Raw genomic sequence first — 23,081 nt, 5'->3', positions numbered from 1 at the left:
AGGGATGTCTGGATTTGGGCGGGGGCCGGCGCCAGGGCGCCACAGTAGTAGAATGAGGAGGATGCGGAGACGGCAATGAGCACCGGGCCCAGCACGCGAGGCTGCCAGCTGGGACTGGGACGGCCACGGGCCCACGGCCAACCCGGATAGCATCCATCCGGCATCTTGATCCCTTGACGCGCCTTGCCCTCAATAGCTCATCGTGACCCACTGACACAGATGCAGACTCCGTGCAGGTGGATCCATCGATGTGCTCCGATCCACATCGTTTACCAACTTGCTCAATGGGTTAATCCTCTCGCCTGATGCGTAATCTGCAGGTCAAACCACGGGCCGAACCGCCGAAGGGTCTTAATCGCAAAATCCCAGCGTATCAAAATGCCAGTGTCACAGTGTGTTTTGTTTTTTTCCTCGTGCTCGCTCATCAGGTTGAGCGCGGCGCGGGCCCATCTAGCTTACCTGGCAAGCCTTTTCCGTTTCAAAACGGAGTCGAAGAAGCCAGCTGCTGCAAGCTACGCTCCGCCACCATTCCCAATTTCCACCTCTCGAAGCCTGGAGCCGAGGGCCGCGGCATGGAGGGCCTTTGGGGGAGGGCGCTGGCCTCCGCCGCGTCGGGGGGCCGGGTCGCGGCGGCGTGGGCGGCGGTGCGCGCGCGCGCGGTGGCGCCGGCGCTGGAGGCCGCGGTGTGGGTGTGCCTGGCCATGTCGGTGATGCTCGTGCTCGAGGTGTGCTACATGAGCGTCGTCAGCTTCGTCGCCGTCAAGCTGCTGCGGCGCGTCCCCGAGCGGCGGTACAAGTGGGAGCCCATGCCCTCCGTCGGGGGTACCGGAGGCGGCAAGGACGAGGAGGAAGCGGTGCCCGGCGGAGAGGCGTTCCCGCTGGTGCTCGTGCAGATCCCCATGTACAATGAGAGAGAGGTGAGGCCCTTCGAGCTCGCTTTCTCCCCAGCTGCTGCTGATTCTCATTACCGCGACCCGTTTTGCAATTCAAACATCGGGATCACTAGCTTGCATTAGGAGGTTTCATTTCCAAATGCCACACTTAGCAGTGATTTGCTTCGATTTTAGCTCTTGTGCATCACTCTTAATTTTCCGACGCTTGCAGGTAAAATAGTTGTATAGGTTCGTTGCATTGCTTTTATCTTTAGAACTCGGAGTTTCTGCGGTGCTCCTAGTAAGCTGCTTTGTGTTGTTTGTTTTTCTCCTGGTGGGGAAAAGTGGGGAGTGGGTCTGTGATGACTCACGTTCATAGCACGAGTGCAGGACGCTAAATTTGTAGGTTAGTCGGAGACTTGGGGTTCTGTTAGATGTAGAATTCAATCAACAATGTGCTTGCTGCTAGTTGGTACATGATGTGGGGGCCACATCGCTAGCGTCACAAAATGCAGAGCAGATTGTCTGAATTGTTTGCTTTTCAGCAATGCCCCACGAAAGCCCGGACAATATCTTAAGCTGCAGCTAACGATCAACATCTGACAGGTCACCCAATCTGTCTATTTTTTAATCGCCCAATCAGTCTAATTGGTGGAATCCAGAACGTTAAGTAGCTATGTTTCATGCCAAATTTATACTCAGGTGGTGTGCTTGGTCATTTACAACATGTGACAATGAACGTGGTGCGTATACCATTCTTTTGCAGGTCTACAAGCTCTCTATTGGAGCAGCATGTGCCCTCACATGGCCATCGAACCGTATTATAATCCAAGTCTTGGATGATTCCACCGATCCATTCATTAAGGTAACCCATACCGCTGCAAGATAAGCTGTTTATTTTTTATATCTTTGCATGATCATATGGAGTGTTTTTGGATCAAGATGTAGTTCTTACGTTTATGTGATGCCCATGTCAAACAGCTAGTACCTAGCAAGCAGTTCTCATGATAAATTAACACCGAATCAGCTTCAGAAGAACATGAGATTAAAAAATGTGCTTAGCACTGCTTAATCATATGGTTTTGTTCTGTTGCACGCTATGAAACCAAATTGTGATTGTTCATCTAATTCTGCATCAAACCATTTCCCCTGCCCTGGCATTGAGGAAATGCTGATCAATTAAAATTGGTCCATCTCTATCAGTTTTTGATTAAGCTAAGAAATTTTGTATAGCCAGCTGGAGAGTACAGCTTGGTGGTAGCCTGGTAGCCCTAGTGGCTTGAATTACAAGTGTGCGTTCCATTGTGTCATGCAATCAGAAAGTGTAGCAGTTTTCTAGTATGACTTTTAATAGTAAATGGTGCTATCTGAAAAGCCAATCATTTTTTATGGAGAAACTTCACGTAGTTTAATTCAACTGCAGGACATTGCTATTCCAATCAAGTAGGGCTTGATTGACAGGCATGGTCTAACAATTAGTAGATGCGGATCAAAATCAGTTTCCATTTACAAGATGACTCTACCAAATATTTTCCTGTAGAATCAGTAATAGTTTCCCAAGGAACTCCAGAGAGCTCCATTTTTCATTCTTTAGCTTATTTCAAGCTCTGTTTGTTTTAGTTGAATTGACCGCTTTATTTGTTTTTATCATTTTTTTATCAAGTGCAGGAACTTGTGGAGCTTGAATGCAAGGATTGGGCCAGCAAGAAAATCAACATAAAATATGAGATTCGAGAGAGTAGGAAAGGATACAAAGCAGGAGCCCTGATGAAGGGCATGGAACATAGCTATGCCCAAGAGTGCGATTTTGTTGCCATTTTTGATGCAGATTTCCAACCTGAACCTGACTTCCTTTTAAGAACCGTACCGTTTCTCGTGCATAACCCGAAGATTGCTCTGGTACAGACACGTTGGGAGTTTGGTAAGCAAGCTTTTCATTTACCTTCTATAATGTGAGACTACATATAGACAGTTTTCAGTGCTAATATTTGGACGCAATTTCCTCTGCCTACCGGTAATGTGGTTGTGTCGATAATTTGAAGTGAGAAGTGTTGCTCATTCTGATTTCAGGATGTTCCTCATGTGGCCTTTCCCGGGAAATTTTGCAGTGAACTATGATGTTTGCCTAATGACAAGGATACAAAAGATGTCGCTAGATTATCATTTCAAGGTTGAGCAGGAATCAGGCTCATCTATGCATGCCTTCTTTGGTTTCAACGGTAAGAGCCTCTGTCAGAAGCAATCATGTGAGTTTCCAACTGTATCTGACTAAAACCTTTTCAGGAACTGCTGGTGTGTGGCGGGTATCAGCTATTAGTGAAGCAGGAGGGTGGAAGGATCGCACCACTGTGGAAGACATGGACTTAGCTGTACGAGCGAGTCTAAAGGGATGGCAATTCCTGTATGTCGGTGATATAAGGGTATGTCTTTTCTGCAATTTTCCAATGAGTGATTCTTCAATAACAATAAGCATATTGCCTATACATTTTATCTGTTGCAGTAACAATTTACGGTATAGGTTAAGAGTGAACTCCCCAGTACCTTAAAGGCCTACCGTCATCAACAGCATAGGTGGACTTGTGGTGCTACGAACCTCTTCAGAAAAATGGCACCGGACATTGTTCGAAGCAAGGCAAGCATACTTTAATTGATTTGACTGATGAAGTTAGGGCATTGTCATACAGTAAGCAAATTTACTGTCTCTGTGGTGCAGGGCGTATCTGTATGGATGAAATTCCATCTTCTGTACAGCTTCTTCTTTGTACGCAGGGTTATCGCTCCCATCCTGACATTCCTGTTCTACTGCATTGTGATTCCATTGTCCGTCATGGTCCCTGAAGTCAGTATCCCTGTCTGGGGAATGTTCTACATTCCCACTGCCATCACCATCATGAACGCCATCAGGAATCCCTGGTAAAGTGCCCCATCTTTCTCCAGACTCGGGAGTGGCTTTCCCTATCTGCTCGTTGATCTCGCATATTTACTGATCTCATGTTATACATGCCAGGTCTATCCATATGGTGCCGATATGGATTCTGTTCGAGAACGTCATGTCCATGCACCGGATGCGCGCCGCCCTGACCGGGCTGCTGGAGACCATGTACGTTGACGAGTGGGTGGTCACCCAGAAGTTGGGCGATCATGTGAGGGAGAAGCTCGAGGTCCCTCTCCTCACACCGGTGAAGCCAACTGAGTGCGTCGAGAGGTAGCAATCCAATCACTTCAACACATAACAGGTGTCCTTTGCGTACCGTTAGAACAGTGGAAAAACGTGTGCCTGACGCTGCTTGCCTGATCTGACCTCTGCTGCAGGATTTACGTTCCTGAGATCCTGGTTGCGTTCTACCTCCTGGTATGCGCATCTTACGATTTTGTACTCGGAGCCGGGCGCTACTACCTGTACATCTTCCTCCAGGCCTTCGCTTTCCTCTTGCTTGGATTTGGCTTCGTCGGCACAGCTGGACCCTGTTCTTGTCCATAGACCATAACATAGCAGCAGCTGCATTCTTCCCCAATTGGCCTCACTGTAACTAGAAAATGCAATTCTTTTTTCTGTAAAATGGAACTCGACATGAAGTGAATACCAGCATTTTTTCTGCATCTTTTTACAGCCGCTGAAGTTAATTAGCCCGGTGAGCGGTGAACACTGCCTGAGCAGAGGAGACTGGACGTGTGGCTGGGTGGCTGGGGATGGGCCTGGAGTGGACCAGAAGCCAATCAATCAACCAACCAGCCCACGGGAGCTTGTCTGAATCCGTCGTCGTTGCGCTGCGACGATGGACAGGAGCGGGGCCGCCGCCGTCGCTTTCATCGGCCACCGGACGGCACAAATAATGTAAGACCCATGACTCACTCACACGAACCCTTTTTCTCCCCTGCGAGCAAGGAGAAGCAAACAAAAAGGCCGGAAGGCCGGCCGAACAAGAAACACTCGAGCTCTCACGGAAAAGGGCAGCCAGGAAGCACACAAACCTCTCGCTTTCAGGCCACCAAAAAATCTGGCTCGTTCCTTGGTCCACATGTTCCCGGATTCATAAATCCTGGCAGCACCTCGCTTTGTTAGTTAGTTGAGGTCGCAGCTGCCCTTGTTCTGGTCGACACATGTTCTCTTCACGACTCCAATTTTTCTCTGCACTGGATTTGATCTTTCCACAGATGCCCGCGATCCGAGGGCCGTCACGTCGCTTTCCGTGGCCGTTCTTTTCTCCCTGTACCACGAGGGCGCAAGAAAATTGGAGAAAAAAAGGGCCGACCAACAGGGCGTCGATGTGACAGGTTTCGTCACTGACAGGTGGGTCCATGCCGGACAGATACTATTCCTTTTGTGCACGTATCAAGATATGATGCGTCTGGGTGTCCTCTGATTCGTTACACGTGTACGGTCTCATGGGAAACTTTTCGGGCCAGGATAATCTTTTGTATTAGGACAAGTCTCATCAGCCCTGTGTAAGATATCTTGGACGTTTGGGTTTATGCAAAAAAAAAAACAAGGGCTAGGACCCAAAAAGGCCCGTCGTCAACGTTTGACACGTAGAAACAAAAGGTACTTGCGATAGATAAAGTTTCACGTACTAAATCCGCCGACCGAAGTTGTATAAATAAAATAATTACCAAGAAAGACACGAGATATCAGTATAAAAATGGAATGCGTGTCTGACCATGAAGCCAACAATCATCTTCGCACTTTGAAAAGGGCCGAGCAGAACACTGCAAACTTAGAGTCCGTTTGGCGCAGCTTCGTACGGCTCCGGCTCCATATGGCATAGCACTGTAGTTCCTCTCTCTTCTCCCTCCCTCTCACGGGCGCTTGCTAATCCACGTACGCTCGCCAGGCATGCTTCTAGCGAGCGATCTCCGACATCAGGTATTTTTTCTTTTCTAGAAAGTTTTCTTTCTCCGTAACTTTCCTTTTTTGGAAAGTTATAACTTATAAATGTAATTTTTATGCATAACTTTTTTACACACACTTTCTGAAATATAAATTTCTATTATAACTTTTACGATATACACAACTTTTAATAACTCCATAAAAATAATTTTTTAGCACAAATTTTATGGTACATACAATTTTAATGCATAGATTTTCTTCAGATAATTTGTGGAAGATAATTTTTTAGCATAAATTCTATAAAGTTATCTTTATCGGAAATTTTTCTGATACAATCTTTTTACGCAAAAGTTCTAAGTATAATCCTTGGGGAAAAAAGAAAGAAAAGGAAAACGAAAATGAAAATGAAAATGAGCACTCCACCTCCGACCCGTCGCTCGCCGTTCCGGTGCTGCGTGGTTGCAGCAGCTCGGCGGGGCAGCAACTCGGTGGATGTGAAGGATAAAGAGGAACAGAAGTAGCGAGGAAAAAAGATCAGACACGTCAAGCAGGAAAATCAAGAGAGTAAAAAGCAATTGGTAGACTCACGCATGTAGAGCAGTGGAGGCAGCTCGAATAGTCGGAAAATCGAGCGCTAGGTTGCGAGCTGACGATCACGTGTACGTAGAATTGGATTTGCGCCTCTCACATCCGGCGGAGGAGCCGGCGGCTCCGGCTCTGGCTCAAGCTTCTCTGACAGCACAGTGGTTCTGTCAGGAGGAGCCGGAGCCACCAAAAGCTCAGCCAAACGCGCCCTTAATTCTAACACAAGCTCAGCTCGACAGTATCATATGCGAAATGGAATGATAGAGAAAGAAGGCTGCATACAAGTTTGAAGTTTCCATTGTTTCAAGTTTTCCTCATTTGAGGGTAAATTCCCAGAACCCACCTGTAATTTTATTTATTTATTATTACAGTAAATTTAGCCTAACATCAATAACGTTTTCTTAATGTCAAATAACCGTAATTTCGCACGATGATATGTTTGAGTCTGCCTTTCACGGTAATATATGCGTTTTTATTTCAGGTTAAGTCGTAATAAGAACAAAGAAGCAAAAGTGTCTAGAAATTGTAGGGTACCTCCTTTTGGAAAAGAATTGAGAAACCTGGAATCAGTTACATAATCGGAGATGACTATATAACCCTGGACCAATTAAACTACGAAGCACCCACTTCAAGGAAAGATTCAGAAACGAAATAATCTCGGCAGTTCGTGGAGATAGTGGCAAGGCCACTACGTCCATTATGAACTCTTCTTTCTAAAGGGGGCAAATATTATATTTTTTGGCACAAATAACTATGGGAATGAATCCATAAACTAAATATTGAAAAAAAGTTATAAAAATTGCCACAAGATTATTCCTCATGGACATGTATTTCCGTTTATCATGGAATTATATATAACTTTAGCACAATTAACCCACGTGACTGACTCCTGTTACTCCCCACTTTCCGTCGTCGACGTCGTCAACATGGAGCACACAAACTCATTAAACCTTCAAGGCGCGAAAGGGCTTTAGCCCGGCTCGTGGATGGTCAGATGAGATCTCACCGGCTCAGGAGTTCGCCTCCCGCTCCACATAAAAAAATCCTCTCGTATGTTCCCATTCCCCATGGGCAATGGGTCACTGTGTACGGATGGGATAGGGTTCGGAGGTTTTTTGATCTTGGGTGAGAAGGTCTTCTTCTTAATACAATGCCGAGTTTCTTTTAAGCTTCTTGGAATTTGCAAGGATAGGTCCGATCCGGCTATAACACAAAAGAAGTTGCCAGGTATGATGAGAAAAAGCATAAGCCTTTTCTCAACTGCCATCCTTAACTTTTAAGTTGATGGAACTCCGTAGCTACGCTAGTTGCAGTTCATAGGTTGGTAAGGAATGAACGGCTGAGAATCACAATAGCTCATAAAGGACAGACATTAGCCTCCAGTTTCCTGTGATATATGCCTGAAAACGGAACATGTACCCTAGCCAAAGTAGCCACGAAAAGTTTGCCAAATGAACAGGGACATGAGAAGACGTATATAGCTAGCTTCAGGGACCATAGTCCGGGGATGTCCTGCATATATATGACATGAGATGTAACAGTTCTCCATATATGTATGTATAGGAACAGAAGCTACAGCAACAATACGGCATCATGCCGCCAGGTTACATGCATGATGTAGTGCCAGCTAAGTTGAGGTCTAGCTGGTGAGCAGTGACAGGCAACGCTCCCAAATAATGCCCATGCATATGCATCCCTCCAAAAAAGAAAGGAAAGCAAAACATGTTGAATATGGGTTCAAGTCTCATACTCCCATGATGCATGCGTTAAGTTGGTGTTTTGTCATGGACTTAAACCTGAATTACAGTGCTGACCTTACAATCAAATACATAATCGCTTTCAGATGCAGCCTTTTGCTTCAAACAAGGGACACCTGACACATAATTAGCAGAGAAGCATGTGTGTTATCGGTGAGGTTTTGGATAGATTGGCAATTAAGGAACAGAAACGCAGGTATAAATATTACCAACAACAACAGCATCACAATCGCATTGTCCTTCCCGCAGAAATGACGAAAGCCACACACCGATGAACCGATCTTTGAGGGGCGCAAAAGAAAAAAACATAATATGGGAAAGGTGAAAAGAATCAAATAGGAAAAGACAATGCAAGTGGAGACTAAAACATATCGCAACACTGTCGTTCTTGCCTTTTCTTTTGCCAGCCTGAATATAAAGGGAACATCGCCCTCAGAAGCCAAGTGGCACATGATGAAAGATGTATGAGTTTTACCAAATGGTATGAGCTCGAACTGTTCTTTTAGAGCCCGACACTTTCCTATGCTACCTGTAGGGGGAAATCACGCTGTTTTTTGTGTAAAAGCAAAACGCCAACTCTGTGGGCACAAACAAATTCCCCATAACCAACTTCATCACAAATTTACAGCACAACCTACATGCACCCAAGTCTCTTTCACTTCTAGGGTTAGAGAACTAAATTTCAAATACGGGTGTGATTAAGCGTCACCGTCAATCCTCTTTGATTTATCGAATTTCAACGGTGATCTCCAGGGGCACCGATTTGAATCCCTACTTTAAAAACCTCATCCGCTCAATTGTCTGTTCAAGACACCCCCTAATTTTTGAATTTGGGCCTGGCTTTTTCACGTTCCATGCAAAGCACTCAACCCGGGTGGAGGTGAAAGCAAGAGGAAAAGAAGAAGAAGAAGTAATGTTCCATGTCCACGTCAGCAGCGAAGGATTTGATTGCCAAGTCAGGTGGGCTGAGAGGGACCTAGGGGCAAAAGCGAGATAGTGCCGGAGAATCAAAAAACCGCACCCCCGAGGCCACAAATCAAGCTTGTGGCTCTCGACCACCGCCCGCCCGCCTACGTGGCCCCCACCCCCCACCCCGTGCTCCTTAAAACTATCCATCCCCATTCCCGTCGCGGCCGAGCCCAGCAGGTCGATCCATCGATCCGGAGACAAACAAAATCTCGTTCCTGCAGAGCGATCGCTCCTGCCGCTGCTGCTTGCTTCTCCCTTCCCTTGCAGCTACGATGCGGTAGAATCATACTGCTGCAAAAAAATTCCAAGAACGCAGGCAGAGAAACGGAGTTCCCAGGTTCGTGAGAGTGGTGGAGTGAGAGGGCGCTGAGATGGCGGAGTGCAGAGTCGGAGGAGGCGGCGGCGATTGCTTGATTAAGCTGTTCGGGAAGACCATCCCGGTGCCAGAGGTCGCCGCCGCCGCCGCCGTCGCCGTGGGCGAGGCTGATAAGGTTGGTTTCTCCGAACATCTTTTCACATCCTGATGCTCTGTGCTTCGTAAGGGCGGGGAACATGAAATTGGAGGGAGAAGTAGTATGTGCTTGGACGCAGTGATCTGAGCGGGTCAATCAGAATTGGGTGTTGAATTTTGGCTGGGAATTTATCGAGTTTGGAACTGGTGAATTTTGTTATTTTTCCCCCGGTTTGATCATGGCAACTCATGTACAGTTGCTCCATCGAGATTATAGGGTGATGAATTATTTGTTCTTTCTGTTTATTCCTTTGGGTTGGTAGGTAGCTGTGCAAGCAGGCATGTTTGCCACTTTTGGCTTCCATTAGCAATCAAATTTGCCTTCTTTCTGTACCATCCACTTCAAGAATAACAACAGCGTTCGTGCTGTTTTCGTTGAAGTTATGAACATGGTTTTGTGACTTTTGTCAGCAGAGGAAACTTCTAGTAGCAGTTTATTCATAGGCGGTGCAGGATTTGGCTGCATAAAAAATTGAACCACTAATCTTATCGCTATGTTGCCTCTTCTGATTGGTCCCTTTTCCCCTTGCTTCCAAAAGATTTCGCTGAAAGCATCTCGTATCTTTTTCTTAAACTACTGGGCTCCAGAAGCAGCTATATCAACCACTACTGACTGCAACACCCTTAATTTGTTTCTTAAGCTTGGATCCAGAACATTTGTGCCGCGTAATACGCATCGATTACATCATTGTGCATCTAGTACTAGAAGTTCATACTGCATGAATAGCTGTTTTGTTAGCTATCAGGATTAGGGGGAAAAGAACTTTATTAGTTACTGATCCAACCGGCTCAATTATCCATGGGTTGGAACTCGGAACTTCTAATTTTCAACAATTAAATTGAAAATTTGAACACTCTTTGCAAGAACTGCCGTAATTCTAGAACTCAGCAAGACTATCTGCACGGTTTCAGGACATCCAACAAAGCGGCAGCAGCACGTCTGAACCGAAAGGACAAGAGAACACCCTTCAGGACTCTACGGGCTCGCCTCTGCAGCAGGAGGTTGCAGACACTGAAGATTCATCAGCTGCCAAGAACTCCTCAGGAGACCAGCAGCAGGGCGAGGCGGCCAACCAGAAGGAGAAGCTGAAGAAGCCTGACAAGATCCTGCCGTGCCCCCGGTGCAACAGCATGGACACCAAGTTCTGCTACTACAACAACTACAACATCAACCAGCCACGCCACTTCTGCAAGAACTGCCAGAGGTACTGGACGGCCGGCGGTGCCATGCGCAACGTCCCTGTGGGTGCAGGACGGCGCAAGAGCAAGAGTGCGTCGGCTGCTTCCCACTTCCTTCAGAGGGTCAGGGCCGCGCTGCCCATCGATCCTCTCTGCACGGCAGCCAAGACTAATGGCACAGTGCTTAGCTTTGGCTCCGACATGTCCTCCTTAGACCTCTCAGAACAGATGAAGCACCTAAAGGAGAAACTTGTCCCAATAACGCGGATCAAGAGCAGCGATGACCGATCAGTTGGTTCTTGTACTGAAGGATCTGCAAAGGGAGAAGACTCAAACCAAATGAACCAAAAGGAGAAAGTTACAGCAGATAACTCTGCAAATGTTGTTCAGCATCCATGCATGAACGGGGTAACCATGTGGCCATTTAGCTGTGCACCACCACCTGCCTGTTACACATCAGGCATCGCAATTCCGTTCTACCCAGCAGCAGCTGCCTACTGGGGCTGCATGGTTCCAGGAGCTTGGAACGCCCCATGGCCACCACACTCCCTGTCTGAGTCTGCTTCATCGCTTAGCACTGCTTCTCCAGCATCCACAAAGTCCAATTGCCTCACGCCAGGAAAGCGCTCTAGAGACTCTGACGAGGAAGGAGACACCAAAGGAAATGGCAAGGTGTGGGTGCCGAAGACGATCCGGATTGATGACGCAGACGAGGTGGCCAGGAGTTCCATCTTGTCACTAATTGGGATCAATGGCGATAAGGCGTGCAAAGATAGCAGAGGGTGCAAGCTTGCAAGAGTTTTTGAGCAGAAGGAAGAGGCAAAGACAGCAACTCACACAGTCATCAACAGCTTGCCATTCTTGCAAGGGAACCCAGCTGCACTCTCACGCTCACTGACCTTCCAGGAGGGATCTTGAGTATCACCTTAGCCTCAAAGATATAAGGACCAACCATTTATCATGGTACAGCTGAAATTTTGTACATTAGAGAATTGTAAACTAGGTATGGACAATGGAGTGTATGACATAGCTCATAGCTGCAAGCGGACCTTGTAACTACAATAGATATTTGTAGATAGCTATATGGGTTGGGGATGGATAGGGAGAGCAAGTTCCCTTATTTGTGGATAAATAATATAATAATTTTGGTTACAAAATTGTCTTTCAGCAATAGCATCAGAACAATTGGCTGTTGGCTCATTTTTCAGTGAACAAAAGTGGTCCACTGCATCCTTGGAAATTTGATACTTTTGAGCATATATCCAGCTCATTTCCATTTTTTAAAATTTCTTTTTGAATAGGAATTGGCAGGTGCTGAAGAAACGGTATCTGGGTTCTTTTCTTCTTTGCTAGAAAATTGCATATAGGCTCTGAACTTGCGCAGTTGTCTCACCTAGCCTCCGAACTAGCAATTTGCATCCTTAGCCCTTTGAATTTGTGTAGTTGTCGTATCTAGCCCTCAAACTTGCTTGGCTATACTTCAATTTGGGAGTTTAGGCGAGATAACAGTGCAAGTTCAAGGGGTTGAGGAAGTAAGCTGCAAATCTCATGTGCTAGGAGAGAAAACTGTGCAAGTTCAAGGAACAGCAAAAGCAAACTGCAACCTAAGGGGCTAGGTGAGACAATCGAGCAAGTTCAGGGGGCTCGGGTGCAATTTTCTCCCCCTTTTTTATCTTTTGTCACTCTTTGTCAGTATCTTTCCTTCTCGGCTTATCCTTTGTTTCTTTATTCCTTTTATTTGAGATAATTGGATCATGAAAGTGATGCAAAAAGTGGACAAAGGCACAGAAGAAAGTAGGAAAGCGATAGACAACTACTGAATGCCCCACTGACCTTAAATGTGAGAGAGGAATATATTGTTGCCTTCACACATACTGCCAACTGTCCTGCAGAAAAATCTAGCCAATAAGAAAACAAGTTCACAAAAAATATTCGAATTCACGCAAGTTCTCATCTGGATATCTGATAAGTGTAGGCCAGTATTCAACGTGCCACAATACAAATTAAAAAGAAATAAAAGTTTCTGCAAAAAGTCTAATTTCTAATTAGGCGCAAAGTGGATGTTCTGACAAGAAAAAAATGATAACTGGTGCATTTAAACCTAATTGCTGACCTTTTTCTTTAACTGACTGGCAGCAGCTTTGCCCTAGTCCTTATTTAGTTTAAAAATATTTTAGTCAAACTCAAAGTTTACAATGTCAAATAAGCAGTATTTTTAATATCAATATTTGATATTCTATAGTTGGGATCTCCTCCGTGCGTGTTGACGTGACAGTAAGACAGACAAGTTTTGTTACAGTGTTTTCCGTTAGCTCAAACTTGAAATTTGGGAAACATTGATTCGAACAAAATCCTATACGCATCTCATCACGAAACCTATGCTGGTTGCTGGTAGGTACTACTAGTAAACAAGCATTCCCATTTGTTAGGTAACACTCCAACCTTTAAAGTGTTTCCATAATATGTATTATTACCACCACTCATCCTACTTTTCACTCGTTGAAATCTGGTAGTGCCAACTCCACCTAGGCCATTGTCAACCACTTTAATAGGCCAGCACGTTTGACCTTAAATCAAAACTTCCAATTTCCATCTAATACCCAGTCTATTTATCAGGAGAAAATGCAAATTTTGCACCCCAAACAAAAACCTCAGGTAAAGACATGACAAACCAATAAATGAATTTAGAAAAGAAAAAGGTGCTTAAAGATGCCTTTCCCCCCTTTCTAAAGCATAAAGGATAAATGTTTTCTAACTAAGCATAGTTCTGATCCGACCATAATTCTGACTTTTATTCCTCTCTGAGCAATCTTTTGGTGGTGAAAATACATGTTTAATGTGAGATGTTATTAGAAATACTCTCTAATAATAAAACATGGCAGGGGAAAACTATAATTTTCTCAAGTATTGGGCACACACCATGTTTATCATTGTGACTTTCGGCAATGTTATGAAACAACTGAATGATCCCTTTTGACATTTAAAGGTCAAACCCAATAAGCAGTTGCCTTTTGGTGTCTACATACCATTGGCAGCTTAAAACCTTAAGGACATTAACTTTGTCAAACTTTTTTGGTGCACTTTCCTATCAAAGGCACGTAATGCAAAAGTTGCACTAGAATGCTAAAGTGGAATCACTGGTCACTGAGCGAGTACCTACATTCTAGTCCACAAGTATTTAACAAATTCATCATGGTTACTTTGGAAATTATTTTATGTATGAAATAAAGCTTAATTTTTAAAAATTAAAAAGAGAAAAAGATGGATGACAATGAGATTTCAACTAACCCACCATGGTCGCAGTTAGAGCAGTGGGCACGTCATTGTCAAAAACATGAAGCAAAATAACCATGCTAAACAAATTAGTTAAGCAAATAGCTCTCTTGGGTGTTTTGATTACAACAAAAAATCCTGAGTGTGCAATCGGTAAATATTTAATTGCACCCTTGTCATGTATGGATAATGAAATTAAAATTAAAAGGAATTCGGAAGGTTTCTAATCTGAAGGCATCAAATTCCGTTTATTAAGCTAGAAAAGGAATAAATCTAAATATGGCTGGGAAAGATCGGTTGTAACCTGACTTAAACTTGGAGACCTTACTTTGTTTATCTAATTCTGGTTACCTGGTAAGCAAAATTTAGCATGTGAGTTTCAGATCTGGATTTCACATGGTGAAATATATCTAAAAATCTCTCATGGATGTCAACAACACTGACTAAAAACAAACAAATTTGGTTAATCAACAAAATATATATTAACAGAATTTAGATATGCCATGATTAGTTGACTATCTTGACCCAAAAGAACACATACTGTTCACACTATCACGCAACGACAGCAATATACTACATTTTTGTGTTATTCAAAATGACAGAAAACATGAGATTGATGACACTGCACTGAGATTCAGGACAAGCCTAAAATCATACTCAAGGTTTTAAGTTTAAACAATAATATAAAAATGTAAAGATTTCTGGACATACTGAAAGATCTCAAGATAATACCAGTCATTGTCACTTCGTTGGCAGCATCATGGCTCAGATACAGATATTGCTTCTCTGTATGTTGTCACTTAAGATTGTATGGTTTCATGCATCCTCATCCACACATTCATCTGTGGATATAAATGTCAGATCAATCAATTTATGCAGAAAGATTGCAGCTTGTGCACACACTCCTGCAAACAAAATATGCAGAAAAGCGCAAGAAATGAGATCAATTGTGATGTCTCAATTGAAGCAAAATGATTTGCTGCATTATTGACCTGACCACTTTTGAGCTTCTGTATGGAATTTCAAAAGGAATGATCCTGTCCAGCACAGTTAAATTAATCCAACTCATACAACATTCTTGATAGTTTATCCTTGGAATGTGGGCGGCAATTGCAGAAGTTTCTCAAATACATGGCGAAACGACTGAAGTGTTTACAAAAATAAAGTGAAAAAGCTTATAAGAGTATATAGTACCACAGAACATTTAAACTAAGCACGCAACTTATCAATTGTTGCCTGTCAGGATACCAACATCAAACCAAACTAAAATTCACATTAGGTATAGTTTGTACTGTAATTAGTGTTTCCAGATAATTCATATGATGGTAAACTTTCCATGCTGCAGAGTAACAGAAAAGGTTTGCATTGGTAGGATGGTATAGTCATCCAAAGACACACAGCCCGTACGTGTTCAAATCTTGAAAAATCCAGACAAATTACCCACTCAACCTGTTATCGGTTGGATGGACACCAAACTATGGACTTCATCAGAGATCTGTCATTTGGGCTCAGCAGTGTTTTGGGGGGTTGGGAATGGGGAGGTTTACTGAGTGTGAATGCAGACAATCATTGATTCGAAGATATCTCAATTGCTGTTCTCGGATAAATCACTTGAAGCGTCAAGCTACATAATACAAACATAATCGAGCATGTTTGAAAGAAAAAATAATCAAGCTTTCTCCATTTAGATTCAGGCAACTACTTCAAACTGATTAACATAACTCCTCAGATATATCTACTCTGTACTTCACTGGATTTTGCAGCCCCCTGAATCTGGTCCTCGCCGGACATTTCCATAGGCAGAGAGTTCAACAAGATCCATATCACGTCCTGCGGATATCAGAAAAGCTACTTAGTAAGCTGAGAACCTGAATAACTAAATACTTCACTAAAATAGAGCCCATTTAAGGTAGATTTTATTTACCTGAAACCCTACAATATGCACTCTTCTGTATGAGCTCGGATTTGGATATCTCAGTCTTGTTGCCTTTAGATCGATTCACTGTAGCCTGCAAGCATGAATCCCTACATCAGTGAGCAGTTGTGGGTTTGTGCCCTCAAAAAAGAAACAGGATCGCCACACTAGTCATACTAATTGTCATACAGCTTTTCCAACAAGATATCACACAGGTGAATTGTTTCGATCACACACGATTTAGTCTAGAGATTCCTGCCTGTAGGGCACTGTTTTTTTTTTGTGCGTGTGATTTGTCTGTTCAAGTAATTCTCAATTGCGCCGCAGAATAGATATGGCGTACCTGCAAAACCTGGCAATTCTCCAATGTGCTCTTCCCGCCCTGTAAATTTTACAGGGTCAGTGCTCTGCTGATACAACGTCACCACAAAACCGCATATACGATCTAGAAGAACTAAAAATATTTGAAGCTGAGACTTATTGCTGTCCAGGAGCTGTTGGATTCCCAGGCTTTTCGCACGGACATGCACAAAAACAACAGCAAAACAGCGTTTCAGGAACTAGTTGTGCAGTTGTAATCTGAGACCTTGGAGTAGGGGACGATGTGGTCGTAGTCGTGGCAGAGGCAGCCGGGGCAGCCGACGAGCTTGCGGAAGACGATGTTGCCGAGCGCGTCGCGGCGCCACCTCTCCGGGTCGCGCCCCGGCACTCGCTCCGCCTTCTCCCAGCACTGCTGCTTCACCGCGTACGAGAAGCTCCGGGGCTCCGACGCCGACGGCGGCGGCGCCGTGAGCAGCAGCTCGTCCAGGTCGGCGGCGACCGCGGCGGCGGAGGCGGACGAACGTGGGGAGGTCGGGCGAGCCGTGGCACCGAAGGACTGCGGCGGCGGAGGAGGAGGAGGCTGCCGATCAGTTCTGCGGCGGCGCATCGGCTTTCGCCCCACCATCGCTGCCTCGTCGATGAGCCGCTGTGGGGGTGCGCGACGCGAGCGATGCAGCCGTTCAGGGTTCTGCAGCCTTGGGGATTTTTCAGAGACTGCCAAGTGGGCCCTATCCGGATAAGATAGGTGAAGTCCAGGTTTGTCGTCTGAGGACGTACGTTTGGAATATCGTTGATTTCAAAAGATCAGTTGAATCCCCATTTAAAATTGGAAACATTTCATGCGCTAACTTGATCGTCGTTCCAGCAATTTTTCCCCATACATGTTCGGATATCACTGCACCATTCGAATCAGCTGGAGCGTGTTAACTGGGCTTCAAATAAGAAGCATAGCCCCTTTGGCAGGACTTCCTGAGGAGCTCTAAAACAGGCTTCACAAGAGTCCTTCCAAATGGTGTATTCTCTAGCAGCTTCAACCTTGAAGCTTCTAAAATCCCGCTTAGTGGAGCGGATTGGACGAGCTGGAGCTAGAAATCGTGGCTCCGCCCGGACGCACGCCCGCATCCCGCTGCCATCTTTGCCCTCGCAGCCTCTTCGTGCATTCTGCTCCTCGCGCAGTGATGGGCGCGGCCGGCGGCACGAGAGCCGCTACGTCGGAGGCCAAGCGGCGGGAGGCCACGCGGCCGGCTGGGGGACGGAAGCCGTGTGGAAACGAAGGAAGAAGAGAATAAGAAGGAAAGAGAAGATGGAAAGAAAAGAAAATAGAGAGAAAGGATTAAAAAATAAGAAGGAAAAGAAATAAGAAGAAAAGATATAAGGGCATTATGGATATTTCCTTCTTCAATCTATCCATGAGAAATATGGTGAAACCGTTTTGCCAAATGTTTTCCAAAAATAGCTTCAGCTTCATCAGAGAAGTCGCTCCATCGGAGAGCCGGAGCTAGAGCTGCCGCAGCCCAGCCAAATAGGCCCGCAGAATGTACCGTTCGCCATATCCAAACATAACCAATACAGCACATTCTTATCAAAACACACACAAGCTTCAGATAAACCGCTTCAATTCAGAATGTAGCCGTGTCAAAATAAAATAAAATTCAGAGTGCACCATTCTCCATATCCATCATAACCCACGCAGCACAGCACTGAAGAACGTCGTATAATAGTGACCAGCTCTGATGATTAGAATGTAGAAACACAATGCAGGTTCTGCATCCTTAATCTGCGCAATTCGGTTCCTGACAGAGCAGATAAATTGGAGTGAAGGAGCAAGGGCATTTCTTCTTTCCATAGATTTCCCCCATCACAGTTACAAAAACAATTCAAACGAATCATGGCCCTCAATCGCACAAAAAAGATGGAGCAGATGCCAAATCCCCCCTTCAACATATTAGATTACAGGGTAACATTGTACCACATGTCACAAACAAATCAATGACAGCTTGTACAAGGAGACCGCTGTTTACCGTTACCCCCATAAAACTGGTTTGTTCTTCATACATACCGAAAGAGTAGCCATCAGGACAAATATATTACACATTTTTAGATTTTTAACAAAACCGAGACCTAATTGTTCACACATGCAGTGGCAGCACTTCCTCCTCTTCAGGCCTTGATACAGCACTGGAAGTAGCTCAGAAACTTCTTCCCTCCCTGCGTCAACAAATTTCAGGTCAGTAACCATGATGCATGGATCAGTGTTATGCAGAAAAATGACTGATGCATAGTGAAGTAGACGTGCGATTGTTTGAGGTTCAGTTAATCGCGCTATTTCATATCTGATATTTTACAAGTACAAGCAATCTTGTATCTGTGGCAGCAATTGGGTCATGAGTAAAATTATGAACATATGCCAACAAACTGACCAAATGTTCTAGTTTGTTGGCAACGAAATCCTTAGTTTGCTGCTTCTTCAACCATTATGCCAACCTCAACCTGAGTGTTGCTTATCCCCTCAACTGACTCAGCCCATCATTAGTTTCCCTAAGATTCCCCTATGGACAGTGACACAGCTGGTACATCAGCGCAGCTTTCTAAAGGCATACAGATACGGAGAATATCATTAAGAAAATAGGAAGAATCGTCCTTTCCAATCAGTTATAACAAAGAATAATTCATAAAACTGGGACACGTCCATACAGGCCAACAAATCTATAGTTGTTTGAACCAACTCTGATCCCAATATGGGCAGCAGATACGACTCACATTGAAACAATCATCTAACTTACCAAATTATATTTCAGTACAACTCCTAATAACAGTTCATTATAACTGGGAAGAGGTTTTTGCATCTTTCATATTATTATTTCTCTAAACCCTGCATTCAGAAGTTATTCAGAATTTTGATGCACACCTCTCTAGTGCCTACATCTTATTACAATTTAGAGTGTATGCTAATGCTTAGACGGATCATCAGGGAGCTGCTGTGAGCCCATTTGACTCCATTTGTCTTTTTATCCTGTCCTCAGAGTATTAGACAAAAGGATATCCCACCATTTTAAAAGCACAAAAACGATCATGCTCGCAGAGCATCCTATCCTCAGTTACCAGAGGAGAACATTTGTTTTAAGACATTAACTATTACCCCAGTTCCAAGTACTACCACATGTAAATGCAAGTTGCTGTCCTACTCCTACCCACATTCACATGCTCAGTTCTACCGTCCATGTAAGATTTTCAATGCTTTGGAGCACGATTTTGACCCTGAAACCTCACGCGGTAACTGGTTGCTAATGAGAAACTATTATACCGTCTTGAAAATCTGTTTCAGAAAGAGTGCAGCAGGAAAGTAAGCTTCTACAGACTGCATAGGTGCTACCTACGAAGTGGTGAAGTGCTAACTGTATTGTAATGCGGTACATTCCAAGAACTGGTTTTGCCACTTGCTAGTTTTTTTTTACTCCATTGTCTCCTTTGATAATTTGACCGTTTATTTAAACATGGACTCTGTACTCCTGTCACATGGTAGAAAGTTAATATCTTTACACTAGTTGTTACTCTGCGCGTCACCTAACATCAGATGAATCGAAATGCAAATATGTTGGATTTGCGCGAAAAAATACTCCTTTAATTTGGGTTGATTCTGAAATGGGACCTCGGATTTGACCGTTTGGTGAGCACGATGAGAGAAATGACGAAGTATGGCGCGGCGCATGGAGGGAAGGGAGCTTTACCGTTGATGAGTCGTGGAGATGCCGGCGGTGGTCGTCGGCGGGTCGGCCGAGCTTGGGCTCTGCCTTGGCCTGCGCCTGGTTGCGCTGCTGCTGGGCCTGGGAGAGGTCCTCGTCGCCGCCGAGGCTGGCGCGGGAGAGCTCCTTCTTGTTCTGCTTGCGCATCTCACGGATCTTGGAGAAGTCCATGGAGTAGTCCGGCAGCGCGCCGTTCTTCATGTCCCAGTCCCCGAACGCCGGCACCGTCATCCAGCCGTTGGCGCCTGCCGCGTCCTGGCCCCGCTGCTGCACGCACCAAAGAACGCAAGCGGTGAGACTGAGAACGAGTTCATGGACGAATGTATCACAGCAGGAATCCGAGCGCTAAGCTCCTCAAGAAGCAACCAGGAAGCAAGAGAGGATTCGTTCACGGGCTAGCAGATACTGGGAACGATTCAGGGAGATGGGGATCGCTGTTACCTCTCTCGTGTTCTCCATTGATGATCTCTCGCTTTCTCTCCCTCTGGTGTTCTTGTCTAGTTGTCTTCCCTGACCCCTGTCTTCCCTGATGAAGCTGTGGAGCAAATTCAGCGGTCACGCAGCAACAGTGTTGGACTTGTCTTCTTCGAGAGGCACGGGCGCCGCAGAGCGATTGTTTGGAGGAGAGGGAGAGGACGAGCTGGACATTATATAGGCTGACGAGGCAAAAAGGAAAAGAAAAGAAATGCTAATCCAGCTGGTATCAAGCTAACAGTGGGTGCCCACGGCAGACTTAGCGGCTAATCTTCCTGCTAACCCTGGCCCGTCAGTGCCGTGGCCGCGAGAGCTCCACTGGCGTGCTCTGACTGCCCGTTGCACACCACGCCGTCCACCGGTCCACGCGTCTGCGGAGGCAGGCGGGCGAGCGGGCAGCGGGCGGCCACAGCTGGTGACTCGCTGGGGTGTATTGATTGCTTCCCGATTTGGGCCCACAAGCCCGTGAGTGGCGAGGAGGCTCACCCGGCCCACCGGCCATAGCTTCACAGTTCGATCACACACACGGCGTTGCCTCTCTGTGGGACTGCGAGCTGAAGCGGAGCTGCCTTTCCGGGAGCAGAGGATGGTGATTGGTGGGCAGGAAAAATAGGCGATTCCGTGTGGCCAGCTCGCCGCAGCGCCTTTTGAGACCCGAAATGGAGAGGCAGAGTCCGTTGGATCACCCGGCGTCCTTGCTGATCGGAGGCGACAGCGAGCTGCCGAGCTCCTCCTTCCTTCGCTCGCTCCATGGCTGCAACTTGCAGAGAGACGAAGCAGCGTGCGTCCTGTCCACATGGACCACATCTCCTAGGCGGTTATCTGTCTATCTAGGCCTACTTCTTCTAGATGCAGGTTTCAGACTACTTCTTCCATGAAGTTCTTAGAGACCACAGTCCACAGAGACGCAGGAGGTTCAGAGGTTCTGACAGTTACAGAAGCTCTCGGCACCTCCAGGCTCCAGCGTGGTGGTGCCAACTGCCACTGATCCTAACTTCCCATCATGAATTCGTTCATGATGATGATAGCGTTAGCGGCTGGACGCGTTGGCAAGGTTTCGTTCGTTTTTAATGCCCCATATATGCATAGGCAATATTCTGGAGAGGTCATGCAAGAGTGGTGGACACGTTGAGGATGCGTTTGAACCGGTGACTTATTTTTAGTTGGTGTCATATCGGATATTTAATGCTAATTAGAGGGACTAAATATAATATAACTATAAAACTAATTGCATAAATGGAGACTAATTCACAATATGAATCTACTAAACCTAATTAACCTATCATTAGCATATATTTGCTATAGCACAATATTGTCAAATCACAGACTAATTAGGCTTAATAGATTCATCTCGTGAATTAGCCTCCATTTATACAATCGATTTTGTAATTAGCTTATATTTAATAATTCTAATTGGTATTAAACATCCGAATGACGGGAGCTTATTTTTATTCCCTAAAACCGTTGGGGATTGCACCTCCACGAATGTCTCGCCGAAGGTTAGCCAGCCCACACCTTTCTTCTATGCAGGGAAAGTCCCGCAGCCTGCGTTCGAGGGTGCCGAGTGGCTAGACAAGCAAGCACGAGACCATGTCGAACCTTCGCTAGGAGGAGCCTGCAAGCCGAAGGTCTGAACAAGCCTCTAGGCAGCACATGGCGCGCCCACAATAAACTTCTTGATGGTGTCGACTGACCAGCATGGGCGACCTTCGAGCCCATACGAAGGCGAAGGTCACTGATGATCGAAGGTCAGGGGCAAGCTTCGGGATCACGCAAACAGCGTGATGGACTAAGAGCAGTCGATTTGTACACTACAAACTAGCAAAATGCACTTTAGATCGGAATCTCATACAAACTAGCAAAATGCCCTTTAAACCGGAATCTCATGATAATCTCATGATGACATTCCGACCAGGTAGAGGCATTTCGGACATCATGTAACAGAAACCTAAAGTGCCTTTTCTGCTAGGATGCGTGCAGGCTTTACAGTTCAGACTTCAGAGTTTGGTTCCAATAGCACTATACTTTTGTACCTTTTTTTTCTAACCGAGGATTTTGTAGTTTTTTGTTGGTTGGACCAGAAGATGCTATACTTAAGAGAACACAATATGTTCCGAGGTTTAGAATATTTCATCTGCTTTTGTGGCTCTACCTACCTGATGCAACCATAGACAGCACTGGTACAGTTTTGGTGAGAAGTAATGAGCAAAAAAAAAACGACTTTGAACAAGAGTCGGCAGTTGTGCAACCAACTGGTGCAAACAAACAAGGTTGGCTAGTCATCCTCTGAACTGAAGCTGCGTCTCAACTCTCAACCAATTTGGTTGTTAGAGCTGGTTATTATTCCAAAGGACATTCTTTTGTGCGGCAAAACTACTTTGGTTGGTACCACACTAATGATAACTTCTGATTATGATGGTGCCTTCTCTCCCAAAAGCTACAGCACTTAGGCTGTCTCCAACAGGAGACTATAAACCGTTCTCTACCGTATATATAGAGAAGATTCCGTTCTCTATATGCTCCAGCAGCGTTATCTAAATGGTCCTCTAAAATAGAGAACGCTACAGGTTTCCTCTATATATAGAGATTCTCTCTCTTCTTCTCTATTTTTTCTTTACGTTTTAAACACTGGATTAAATAAAAATAAAATATGT

The 23,081-nt window shown here is 45.2% G+C and overlaps 4 protein-coding genes across 5 annotated transcripts; 2 read left to right on the top strand and 2 right to left on the bottom strand.

Annotated features, from left to right (window-relative positions):
• The first annotated feature begins 137 nt into the window (after window positions 1-137).
• On the top strand, window positions 138-5,354 carry LOC112876710 (probable glucomannan 4-beta-mannosyltransferase 4). 2 transcript variants are annotated; one of them, XR_003225361.1, is made up of 11 exons: window positions 138-917; window positions 1,639-1,737; window positions 2,541-2,793; window positions 2,981-3,091; window positions 3,156-3,292; window positions 3,391-3,504; window positions 3,586-3,785; window positions 3,880-4,077; window positions 4,185-4,398; window positions 4,484-4,707; window positions 5,028-5,354. XR_003225361.1 is itself a non-coding variant. In XM_025940878.1 (10 exons), the coding sequence occupies exons 1-9, from the start codon at window positions 306-308 to the stop codon at window positions 4,351-4,353; spliced, it is 1,893 nt and encodes a 630-aa protein (XP_025796663.1). In that variant the 5' UTR covers window positions 138-305; the 3' UTR covers window positions 4,354-4,398; window positions 4,484-4,994. The 2 variants fall into 2 exon arrangements, 1 of the variants encoding a protein (XP_025796663.1); XM_025940878.1 differs by lacking the exon at window positions 5,028-5,354 and having other exon boundaries at window positions 4,484-4,994.
• A 3,801-nt stretch (window positions 5,355-9,155) lies between these two features.
• LOC112876712 (cyclic dof factor 1-like) lies at window positions 9,156-11,853 on the top strand. The gene is made up of 2 exons (XM_025940880.1): window positions 9,156-9,502; window positions 10,435-11,853. The coding sequence occupies exons 1-2, from the start codon at window positions 9,383-9,385 to the stop codon at window positions 11,617-11,619; spliced, it is 1,305 nt and encodes a 434-aa protein (XP_025796665.1). The 5' UTR covers window positions 9,156-9,382; the 3' UTR covers window positions 11,620-11,853.
• Window positions 11,854-15,543: 3,690 nt separating this feature from the next.
• LOC112875646 lies at window positions 15,544-16,937 on the bottom strand. The gene is made up of 4 exons (XM_025939575.1): window positions 16,476-16,937; window positions 16,233-16,271; window positions 15,899-15,983; window positions 15,544-15,804 (listed from the first exon to the last, which is right to left on the bottom strand). The coding sequence occupies exons 1-4, from the start codon at window positions 16,833-16,835 to the stop codon at window positions 15,722-15,724; spliced, it is 567 nt and encodes a 188-aa protein (XP_025795360.1). The 5' UTR covers window positions 16,836-16,937; the 3' UTR covers window positions 15,544-15,721.
• A 1,291-nt stretch (window positions 16,938-18,228) lies between these two features.
• Window positions 18,229-20,658, bottom strand: LOC112878097. The gene is made up of 3 exons (XM_025942500.1): window positions 20,395-20,658; window positions 19,939-20,220; window positions 18,229-18,418 (listed from the first exon to the last, which is right to left on the bottom strand). The coding sequence occupies exons 1-3, from the start codon at window positions 20,410-20,412 to the stop codon at window positions 18,371-18,373; spliced, it is 348 nt and encodes a 115-aa protein (XP_025798285.1). The 5' UTR covers window positions 20,413-20,658; the 3' UTR covers window positions 18,229-18,370.
• Between the last annotated feature and the right edge of the window lie 2,423 nt (window positions 20,659-23,081).

Source organism: Panicum hallii, chromosome 9 (assembly GCF_002211085.1).
Source record: "Panicum hallii strain FIL2 chromosome 9, PHallii_v3.1, whole genome shotgun sequence".
In the NCBI taxonomy this organism is placed as follows: Eukaryota; Viridiplantae; Streptophyta; class Magnoliopsida; order Poales; family Poaceae; genus Panicum; species Panicum hallii.
Note: the sequence above shows the minus strand (reverse complement) of the source record. Positions and strands in the feature narration are given on the sequence as shown.

Coding starts and splice junctions, on each gene's coding strand:
- LOC112876710 (XM_025940878.1), top strand. CDS start 306: ATGCGTAATCTGCAGGTCAAACCACGGGCCGAACCGCCGAAGGGTCTT. Junction 2,794..2,980: donor ACAGACACGTTGGGAGTTTG/GTAAGCAAGCTT, acceptor GAAATTTTGCAG/TGAACTATGATGTTTGCCTA. Junction 4,078..4,184: donor CCAACTGAGTGCGTCGAGAG/GTAGCAATCCAA, acceptor CCTCTGCTGCAG/GATTTACGTTCCTGAGATCC.
- LOC112876712 (XM_025940880.1), top strand. CDS start 9,383: ATGGCGGAGTGCAGAGTCGGAGGAGGCGGCGGCGATTGCTTGATTAAG. Junction 9,503..10,434: donor CCGTGGGCGAGGCTGATAAG/GTTGGTTTCTCC, acceptor GCACGGTTTCAG/GACATCCAACAAAGCGGCAG.
- LOC112875646 (XM_025939575.1), bottom strand. CDS start 16,835: ATGGTGGGGCGAAAGCCGATGCGCCGCCGCAGAACTGATCGGCAGCCT. Junction 16,272..16,475: donor ACATCGTCCCCTACTCCAAG/GTCTCAGATTAC, acceptor TAAAATTTACAG/GGCGGGAAGAGCACATTGGA. Junction 15,805..15,898: donor TGCATATTGTAGGGTTTCAG/GTAAATAAAATC, acceptor TGATATCCGCAG/GACGTGATATGGATCTTGTT.
- LOC112878097 (XM_025942500.1), bottom strand. Junction 18,419..19,938: donor ATCTCCACGACTCATCAACG/GTAAAGCTCCCT, acceptor TTGTTGACGCAG/GGAGGGAAGAAGTTTCTGAG.